General features: G+C 41.0%; 1 protein-coding gene across 1 annotated transcript in view; it reads right to left on the bottom strand.

The window, feature by feature from the left end:
- Nucleotides 1–10,648, bottom strand: part of ZMYM2 (zinc finger MYM-type containing 2) — a 46,238-nt gene extending 35,590 nt beyond the window's left edge. The window contains exons 1-2 of the mRNA XM_075198869.1: nt 10,537–10,648; nt 685–1,517 (exon numbers count right to left, since the gene is read on the bottom strand). Of these exons, the coding sequence (XP_075054970.1) occupies nt 685–1,441 (757 nt within the window). The 5' untranslated portion in view covers nt 1,442–1,517; nt 10,537–10,648. The remainder of the gene's footprint in view (nt 1–684; nt 1,518–10,536) is intronic.
- Nucleotides 10,649–11,695: the final 1,047 nt, after the last annotated feature.

The following is an 11,695-nucleotide window of genomic DNA, read 5'->3' on the forward strand; positions in this document are numbered from 1 at the left end:
GCCATCACCAGGGAAAAACAGAGGTAAACGAAAATGGCATCAGAAACTGGCTTCTGTTGATGCAGGTTACATTCCACCTTGGAGTACCAGTTACAGTGTGTCACAGAACTAGGGTGGTGCATCCTACAACTTAAGTAATTAATCACACTGATGTCAGACAGTTGGGGTTAGAACAGCAAAATCATAACTTGAGCAGTCACATTTAAATAAATAGTCCAACTTAAGTCAGACTTCCTTTAAATGCATGTAATGGTTATACTGTTAAATACAGGATTGTTCTCTAATGGAAGGGTCAGCCAAAATTGGTCTCTGTCATTTTTCTTTTTTCCACATATTACACCATATATTGGTAGGTTTGCAACTAAAGTGATACAGACAAAGTAGCTTCTATACTTTGTAGCTTTCACCTAAAGTAAATGTCAGACATGCAGTATGACTGCTTTTTATTTTTGAACTATATGTATATAGGAAGCCACAATTTTCTGTTAGTGGATCAGGTTCCGCACATTCTAAGACAATACATTGTAGTTATCTTGTCTTTTGACCAGTTTACTAAGTGGGAGCGAAAAGAGACAATACAGTTATTGTGTTCTGATGTTATAAACTATGGGGTTGACATACTCAAATTGAAAAAAACAAACCAATACACTATAATTTAACATTTTATTCTCCATTAATACGCACCCGGAGTATGATGTGTTGCAGATTCTCCATTTTGAAAAACATCGCCACCAACATTAATTCTTCCTGGGTTGTAAGGACCCGTGGTAACCTTGGTCGGTGAGGTAAGTGGAGATGGATATGTTTGTACATGGCCACCAAAATTAGTTGCCTGTAATCCATTAGGCACCTCTCCCATTCCAGGGTTCTGTAGTGATGTGACATGAGTGATCATCAGATTCATATCTCGACTTTCAGAATTTTGATGATGGCCATCACTTACAGAACTAACACCAGATTCTAAAGTGGTGACATTTGCAATTTGTATTTCAGAGTCAGGCTCAGTAGTAATACCAGTACTCATCCCAGCATTTGGTTTGTTGCTTGAGAAGCAAGATGAAGATGGAAAATCCACATTAACAGACTTGTTGGAGTCCATAAGTCTGCGAGTGCTAAAACTGGAAGCATTTTTATCATGCACACGACTGGGCTCAGGTTCTTCCTCATCATCAATGATGATTGTCTCAGTTATTGCTCCCTTGCTAGATTCTATATCCTTGCTGGAAGAGTGCGATTTTGAGTCTGCCCTGTGATTTTCATTCTTCGATGAATATACTGCACTTCTTGGAGTAACAGATGGGGCATTCTGAGGAATCTGTACAGGTTCAATGAAAACTACGTCATCATCGTCGTCGTCATCCACAACCGCTGTGCTCTGGAAGGTTTTAGAGGGGATTGGGCCACCAAAAGCATTGCCCACATTTTTTAGTCCTGTAGCCATTGCATTAGATGGAGGACCAGAAGGGTCTTGTCAATAATCAAACCTTCCTACAGGGCCAGTGTACATTCCAGATAACCTATCAAAACATTGGTTAAAAGAAGAATGTTATTGTAGGCTTGAGGTGAATACACAGAACTTTTAAAATCCTAGTGGAACACAACCATTTATTAACCTTGCATGCATTTTGTAATAAGTGAACTCTAGTCTCTGCAAATAGTATAGCATAGCCATATCATAATTGTGAGGTTATAATAAAAAGAAAAAAAACCCTTAGAATTAGTAGTTTGGAAGATGTGCTATATATACACACACAATTGTAAACAAAAATTGATCTTTTCCTCGACACTTAAAAGGGAAGTCCTTACACTCAAATCTCTATTTGCCGAGTTCTCTTTCAATATATTTCAGGGTATGGCCCAAGTGGGAATAGGTGTCATTGGAACCAACAGATTCCATCCCCATCCTTTTACTGGCATTAACACACTGGTAAAAGCATGCTTTTTAATGCCAGTAGGTAAAGTAGTGACATAATGCACTCATTTTAAGTGCAACTTCCCTCAGAATACCCTTTTCCAGGTAATTACAAACTATAAACAAGGACACCTAACTGGCATTTTACGGACAAAATTTATTTTGTTTATTCAACACAAAACAAAATAAGAGGCCATGTGTGAAAAAGTAAGTACATCAACACCGTTTCCATAGCAATAAAGAAGATCCTTTTTAGCCAGATGCTGCTAATCAAATCTGGAAAAATAGTTCGGCAAGAGCAGAATCTCTCCATCAAGATCACAAGTAAACGAAACATAAGACTTTTGGGTCATTGTCCTATGTGAGTTGTTTAGTCTTACATAGGACAAAGCTATGTTTGGCAGAAATAGTATAGAACAAGAATCTCATAACAATCATCAAGAACAGTGGCAGAGATGTGGCTGTAAAACAAAACCAAATCACGTGGCCTGGATGCTTAGTAATCATCAGGCCCACCATGAATTCTTTATGCCAGGCTATTCTAGAGGGAAATGTAAGGCCATTTGTCCTACAACAGAAGGTTGGCCGAAATTGGATCATTCAAAATGTCAAAATTAGACCATCAGCAAACTTACACCAGAATGACTGAAAATTAAAAGAAACTAAATTTTGGAATGCCAGCGTAAAAGGCCAGACTTCAATCCCCCGCAGATGCCGTGAAGGGACCAAAAGAGGACTATACGTAAATACCCACAAATATCAATGACCTGAAGCAATGGTGTTAAAGGAGTGGGACAAAATAACTCAAATATGCTGCAATAGACTAATCGGCTTATACAGAAAAAATGATTTCAAGTAATTAATTCTAAAGATGGAGCTACTGAATTATGGTGGGTACTTTCCATGTTGGCTTATTTTTTTGTTGAAAGTAAAGTCTGATTTATCAAATGAGATTACATATATTAAACAAGTGTAAATAATAATTCAGGACTTGTTGAGGAAAAAAAATCATTATATGAACGGACAAGTAAATACACAAGACTTGATAGAGGTCTAATCAAATTTGAGATAAATATTAGGAGATAGGGTATAGAATTGAACTATTGTGCCGCTACCCCCCACAAATTTATGCACAAAAATATAGGCATCTAAAGTTTGTGAAACGCAGCTGTAAATAACACAGTATCACTGAGGAGTGTCATTACATTAAAAGTTATTTTGAGGACCCACTGGGCAATCATCTTTGATCAGCTGCTGGAACCACCATGCCCAACTGTTAGTGTCCCAGACCACAGGTTCAAGCTACACCATTATCCTACAGGGAGGTAGCAAAGCAGCATCCATCTACTCCAGTGCCTCTGCAAATCCTCCTATGGGACTCTCAAGCCACACTACCAGACCTGGAATATATAACATGATAGAGTAGGCATCGTACTTTCCAAATCATATGGCCGGAACTATTCATTATTATTATTATTAATTTTTATTTATATGGCGCCACAAAGTATCCGTAGCGCCGTACAAGGACAAACAATGGTGAAACAGCACAGTACAAGTAACAGTAAGCACTATAACTCTGGGGGCTCAGGCATCTCCTCATTCTCTGAAGTCCACACCATCCATCTTCTCATCTTTGCTTTACTGCCATTTATTCCCCCCCACACACGAATCCAGTTGCAATTCCTTGACAACTTTGGTGCCTAGCTCATTTGTTACCTATCTTTTGATTTACCCATCATACCAAGTCATGGTTTCCCACATCCACACCTCAAGGAGCCCTAACAATGCATGTCTTTCAGGTCACGCGTGAAATAAGCACAATGCATGTCTTTCAGGTCACATGTGAAATAAGCACCATTCGTGTACCTTTTAAAGCGTGTCAGTTAGTAATTAATACACCTGTGCTCCAGCAAGGAGATATGGAAGACATGAACTGTTTGGGCTTTCTAAAGACTAGATATAGGAAACCCTATACTAGGTAATTTCGAACAAACTCTGCTGCCACAAAACAAATTTAGCTTATTATCTCCTTTAGTCGCTCTCAGTGGTCATCGGATCAGACCGACTATGAGGAGTCTTCTCTTCATGTCTAGTTCTTCCAACTCTGCCTTCCCACTTCATGTCGCACAGGCAGCACTTATATTCACACTACAACACCTAAATTCTCTTAAAGTGATCAACTGTTCACTAAACCTTCTCCTCTTTCCTATAACCACTCACTTCTACCTCACTACTGAGCACCAGTGAAGAAAACATTGCTCTAACACTGACATCCTATACCATAAAGTCATGCTTTCATCTTACAACACTGCCCTTTCACTTGACAAGTAAACCTATTTCACTATTCTAATATACACCCAGCCCTCTAACCACCTAACTAAACTTATAACTATCACCACTCCCTCACACATCTCATAGCTTTGGCATTTCCACAATGTTACCTAAAGCTTAACATTTCCAAAATAGAGCTCATCATCTCTCCTATTAGAGCCACCAACCCTCAAATCTTAACTCACTATCCATAACACCACAAATTCCCCAATCTCCTAAACCCGCTGCCTTAACATCCTCAACTTCAATAATCTGCATTGTGCCTCACAACCAGTGTATATCGTAGTCCTGCACCTCCAACTTTGAAATACTGCTAGATTATTCTCTTTCCTGCCCAAGATGCATCTCCCGCTTCAACCAATGCGGCCTCACTCACTCTGACATTCCCCTCCCCATCTGTTCCTGCTTTAACGTGTCAAATGCTGCAACAAGATTGATATTTTTCAATACTACACATAGACCCAACACAGTGCAAATCCTGACACTGACTACCATATCCTTAGGTCTAAGATCTAATTAAAAATACTCAATCCCATCAACAATATCACCCTTCATATATCTTAAACTTCATCTCCAAATACTCTACTCAAACCCTCTTATATCTGTACCTCTCTTCCTGTGTGATAATAACTCATATCCACAACACTACAGTGCTGCTACCCACCTACACTCTCCCAGAGCCTTTAAATGCTCTTTGAAAGCCAAACTGTTTACCAAGAACATTGGCATCACAGCTAGTTGAATAACTAAATGATATGCATTTGGACCCGTTTCAAATCCCATCCAGACACTGTCCTAAAACCATGAGTGGACCTTAAACTGTCTCAGAGATTGAGGTAATGCATGCCTTTTAAGTGCTCTCATTGAAAACACTGAACGGTGCATTTTAATCTAGTATTTCATGTGTGAAAAGTTCAATTTTATTTTTTCGTTGGCTTTTAATTACACAGCCTATCCTACTCACACTGGTCAACTCTACAGTCCCAATGTCCATACTCATTCCTTATCCCAGTTGGTTCCCTTTACCACTAGACTGGGAGCTATATTATGAGCAGAGCCTCCCATACACTTTGCAACGTGGACAAAATAAATGCAAACATGAAAACAGATACAAATATGTAGTTGCACAGGGTTCAAAACAGTCTGCCAACAACAGGACAATTGATATAAAATCTAATGGATAAACTCAGCGACTACTAGAAAAGTTAGAAAACAAAACCCTCCTATCTGCAAGTAGCCAATACTCTTCTCTTCCCTTACAATACACCACCCTGCCCCCACCAGGATGTCCCAGGTATCACACACCATGCTGCTTCTCAGAGTGACTGACTAATTGCAAATAGAGCACTTCAAGTGATGTCACCACAGCGGCGAGCTCATCAGTGACCCAAAGCAGCAGCATGGAGTGTAATACAAAAACATCCCCTCCTCTGCCTTCTGCTGATGTAGAGGTTTATTAAAAAAAAATGCTGCCTGGGAGGGGTATAAATGCTAATGAAGGTGGGGTATAAGAAGTTCCAATATAATGTATATCTTACAGCGAATGTCAGAAGGTGCCTAGTAGTAACAAAAGATGCATTTCTGACCGCAACGCACTCACTAATTATAGAGTGAGAGGCTGACTTCTACTCAATGGAAAATATAGTTTATATTTCAGCAAACAGTTGAAAAAAACAAAAACAAAACAAAAAAAAAAAAAAAAAACTTAGACTATAATGTAACCCGCTTAACATATTTCATGCCCTATGAAAACACTTTCATATTGGGTTATACTTTCTGATTAACCAATTTTCATATTTTACTCGATATCCTTTCTATAGCACAAATGGAACATGCCTATTTAGCAGTTCAACTGCTTGATAAATTAGGATAACAGACCAAATGACCAGCATGTTATACACAATCTACACCCAACACACTATAGCAGCCAGAGTCCAATAAACAACAAGTCCATGGTCCACAGATAATTACACCTGTCTGCGCCACCTACAAGAAAAACATTACAGCAGAACACTTTAGAGTTTCCACCATGGTCTTTATAGAAGTGGCGCAACGCCAGACATTAAAGCACAATTTAATAGACTAGATCTTCAAGTCATATTGATACCACACATATCATTCACTTTGACGAAGTTAGGAGAACATTAGTACTTTTCTGGACACACACAATGATGGCATATAGTGAAAGTACAAAGTTAAAGCATCCGTATACAACTAGTTAAAATGGGAAAAATCAAAATGAAGGGTTGGTGGCTTTTTTGGCGCAGTAGTCATTAAATAAAGCATTTCTGCATAAGTGCATAACACCAATGGAAATTGTGTCACCTAACACAGTTGACGTGTTCATGCTCTGCTAGGAATGGGGTGACTGGGAACAAAATCAAGTCTATAGTGATCACTCTGTTCAAACTCCAACATAGATATATAACATGGTAAAGAACCACTAAACCTAACACATCAGTGTGTCAAAGCTACTAGTGACTTTCACAAAATCATTTAAGAGCTCCTATACCATGGCAGAATTGGCTGTACTTCGATTTGCTGCGTAATTAAAAGTCAACTAAAACCCAAAATATATTTTCACATATGAACCATTAGGTTAAAGTGCACCAGTGCAATCGATTAGAGCTCTTAAAAGGCATGTATTACCTTGAAACTGTCCTACACAAGTAGTGTGTTACAAAAAGAACTAAAGAAACCAGTCAGAGATAAAGGCATAGAGATCCATTAATCCCCAACATCATTTTCGCGATGGAAACATCCAAGGCCGGTATGTAACTGCTTCACATGCTGACAGATCAATGGATATCTATACCTCGCCATTTCATCTGCAGTTTCTCATGCTGCATTCCATTTAAACACCACAAGAGAGGACTATACGGGAAACAAGAAGAGGCTGACTTTAGTGTCCTTCAATGGTATTACCAACAGGAAGTCTGCGCTGTGTAGGAAAAAATATCCCCTCACAAAAATAACTCATATTTAGGGCTAATATGCACCTGAAACTTATTTATACAGTTGTTAATGTTAGCAGCAGCTCGTCCATGTAACAAATTGGATTTTAGGTTTAGCAGTATGTTAGCAGAACACCTTAGCTGCTGCTTGGCCAAAGCAACAAGATCACGGTCCTATCAGGCCATATACTTGGATGACAAAATTAGACAAGTTGGGAACATCCAACATTTAAGCCAGGCAAACACTTACAGAACACACTGAAGCCTGTTAAGCAGGTACTGCTCATCAACCACCTGCATTTACAGGCATGCAGATGGTGACCCAATCAAACAATTTGATTATTACCAAACATTGCACTTGTTTTAATCTACATACCCTATGATATTGAACTAAATGGTCAATAAGGCCAATACTGCAGTTTGTGGACACCGTTAAACTATTTCTAAAGAACCAAGTATATAAGAGTTTATTTCCTTTTCAGAGAAACTGTCTTACTTTGGTGACATATTGAAATAATTATAGATTGAACATGTAAAAAAAAAAAAAAAAAAAAAAAAAGAGTCAACCAAAACATAGCAAAGTAAAACAAACCAAACGAAAACAAAAAATATTTTTCAAGACTGTTACTTTCTCAAAATGTCTAAATGTAAGTCAAGGTATGACAACTGTAAAAAGGTACACATACAAATGGGATAAGTCTGGGAGGGCAAGTATTAGGTTTGAGATTGACAATAGCAGCCAAAAAAACACATTTTTGCTTGAGATGCAACTAAAGAACTATTGCTATGAAACAAGGTGTGATTGATAAAGTGCAGTAATCTGCGAATTAAACTCTTCAGTGCTAAGAGGTGTATTGATGGCAACGCAAGCTTCCTTAGAAAAAAATTTACAGACTTGTTTTTAGTTCACTTTCTTGCAAATTTTTGGCCATTGGTCTTTTTTTGTAGTGACATGAGGTATAAGCAAACTAATGGTATTTTCTTAAAATTCAATGTCTTCTTTAAAAAACACATAAATAAAACACAAGGTACATCCTGTGTGGACACGAGACAAACAAATTATTTGTTTAATGTTGGATTGTGACCATCCAAAGTAGTGCCAAATTAGGTTCAGCGGATAAGGCATGTTACTTACAGATCTTATACTGCATCATGACATTTTATATAATTAAACATTCAGATTACATTGATACAAATGTGTTTATAATTTGACAAATGGCAATTCCACAACATGAATTAAAGACTCAAAAGCCCAACAACTGTGTTTTCATAAATTAGGTAAGCTTACACTCACAGTTGGGTAAGCTATGCAAGACCATGAAGTATATTTACTAAAGTGCAGGTTGAAAAAGTTGGGATGTTGCCTATAGCAATTAATCAAATTCTAGCTGTCATTTTGTAGAATGTACTAAACAAATGCTATCTAGAACCTGATTGGTTGCTATAGACAACATCTTCACTTTTGAAACCCATAGTTTAATAAATATATCCCATGTGTTCTTCGTATGACTAATTTTCATATTTTTTTATAGTTTGTTACTTTCTACTGAAGTGAATTTTGTACATTGTTGGGACAAATTGTTCTACCTTTGGGGTAGGTCATTTGGAAATTATATATATATATATATATATATACATACACACACTTTGCTTCAATTTTTTTAATCTCACATGGGAAGATATTTTCCATTGGGTAGAAGATGTGACATCTAAGCTGACGTTAGAGCATGTACAAATATACTGACAGGAGGGGCAGAGTGCATAATGCCTGTGTCTTAATACATCCAATTGCAATATGCAAGCCTTACCTGGCAACCAGAATACATTTAACTACATGTAATGTAAGCCTACCCATATATTTTAAAGTGATCAGTAGGTAATGCATTATACCTATCTCCTGTTTATATCACATGCAAAAAGAGGGGATATACAACGAAATTAAAGTGCTTAAACACAGAAAATATACCTGGCATTATAAAAAGGATGTGAAATAAATATATATTTTACAATCGCTCTGAAACTATACATACACAAAGACACATCATTGGTGGCTTTGGATGCAGTATCTACTTCAGAGAAGTGCTGCTACACTGTAGAAATATATTGCCTTTAAAACAAAATGTGTTCATGAGGATAAATTAAGCTGACATTTTAGATATCCAGAAATGTATATCTCTTAAATTTCACCTGTTTATATTCATTTCATACTACCAGGCTTCTTTTGAGAAAATAGCCCATAAATACTCTGTTTACAACGGATGATAAGGTTGTAAATAGCGTTTGCATTCTACCCTTGCACTGCATTGTGAATACAGGCATCAGTGAGAGTCCCAGTGGTTGGAGGTAGTACTGCATAAAGCTCCACTATCCATTGCCCCCTCCCACCACAAGCCTGACTGCCATAATGTTCCAATCTCCACACTCACCTACAAGACCAGGAGCCCCCTCTCCCCCGCACAATACAACCATGGGAAGACTGTGGCCTTGAGGATAATAGGAGGTGACAGGCTCCCATAGGTCCACAGCAGACTCTGGACAAGCTGCACGTACACAATGTGTATACTCACAGCAGATCTGTGTCGGGCGTGCAGCACAGGCCGACATGGAGCAAGAGAGAGTCTGGGAGGAATGGGGCATAAGTGAATACCCCTCCTCCTCCTTCCCCCAATGTAATATAACCCTCGGGGAGAGGTGGCAGTATAGCTGCGTCTCCTATACCCCCGGGGCAGATAGGCAGTACGTTGGTCTGTACACTTAGGGCCCCGGGAAGAGTAGATGTCCGGCTACTAGGAGCCCAGGCTGGCACCTACCCCTCCTCTATATATGGGGAGGAGAGGTAGCAGGGCCTGGCCTATGCAGGAGTATTGCCCCCAGGTATTTATATACCCCGGCGCTGTTACTTCCATAACTGCTCAGCCGGTGGCGCTGCCTCTCGTCCGCCATTAGCGAGCTGGCGAACAATACACAGGCAGCGAAGAGACTCGGCGGAGGCAGCACTGGCACACCCCGAGGTGACCCCCACGACACGCACCACACAACCCCAGGGCGCTAGGGTACCACAGAGCGGGGCAGATCTGCCCACCCCTCCTCTAATAATGACAGTATCGCCACACGTTACACGGAGAAGGGGGGGGGCAGCGCCATCCTCAACCACCACAGAACGAAGCGGCGGGAACCCGGCAAACCAACACAAAGGAGGCAAAATAATAACCCCCCCTCTAGGGGGCGTAGGAGAGTGCTTCTGCACGTGAGGGTATCACGGGATAGGGGGCAGCGGGGCACAGACCAGAGGGTCTAGGTGCTTCCCTCAGTTGCGTACACGGTATTCTAAAGACTTACCGACAGCTAGAGAAGACGGAGAGACGAGGCCCCGACCACAAACCCCCGCAACAGCGATCCGTCCCCCGTAACCCAACTCTCCCGTCCAGTCCCGGAGCATATGGGGCGGAGCCAAACCAAGCAAGCTGGAGAGGGCGCGGCCTCAGCTACCATTTGTCCCGCCCCATTAATGGCTCTGATTGGCTAAACAGATTCAGCATCGGAGTACAGTGGAACGCAACTGATTGGTTAACAGCCACGTCAATCGGAATCTTCATTTCCCGCCTACCCAGTCTTATGAGGGTGAAGGGCGGCTCTGACAGACCTGATGGAGACGAGGCACCGCCCATGCGTTGCAGTCAGTCGAGGAAGGGGGGCTAAGGTGGAATCAGACCCGTTAGCCTGGCGCTGTACGGGCAAAGCAGCTGTTCCCCACCCCCCACACACGCACGGCAGTATACGGAGGGAGGAGCCATGCGTGGAGCTGGGCGTGGCTGAGAGCTATGCTGCAAGCTGCGCTGTGTTTATGGAGAGAACCTGCTCTGTCTCGCCATGTATTCCAGTACACCCCTTCAGCGCCAACAGAGCGAGCGGCGAGCTGCTGCTGCACCTCAAAATTAAACGTCAGAAGTTTTCCTCCTTATGCGGCGCTCACATTATATTAGGACCGCAGAGACATTTACCGTTTACCATGTTAATGAAGTGCAGTAAACGCGCAGTTACAGCGCACTGCAATATAGGTGATAAAACGTGTAAAATATACAAAGTGGTTATCCCCTCATCGTGGTGGGCGAGTGGCATAAGCGGGTGCAGACGGTAAATCTGGGTACAAACACACCACGCCGTGTGGTGGAGATGTATGTGCACTGCATGGTGGCCGCAGTAGCGCACAACAAGCCTCCAGGCAAGAATGAGGCTCTCCCCCAGCTCCCTGGCGGTCACGCTTCACTTCACACCTCCCGGTGCGGCAGAGGTGTCATCCTGTCCTCGCTGCCTAATAAGTCGTTTAAATTGCTCATTTATGCAAAGGGCAGAGTAAATGTATACCCATAGTGTCTGCTCACACTAGTGCTTGTCACAGGTCCCGTCATGGTCTGTTAGGCACTGTCCACCATTTTGTCACTCTGAGGTAATGCTGTAAATGGCGTGATATAGGCTAGGTTACATCAATCAGCGAGTT

Source organism: Mixophyes fleayi, chromosome 2 (assembly GCF_038048845.1).
Source record: "Mixophyes fleayi isolate aMixFle1 chromosome 2, aMixFle1.hap1, whole genome shotgun sequence".
In the NCBI taxonomy this organism is placed as follows: Eukaryota; Metazoa; Chordata; class Amphibia; order Anura; family Limnodynastidae; genus Mixophyes; species Mixophyes fleayi.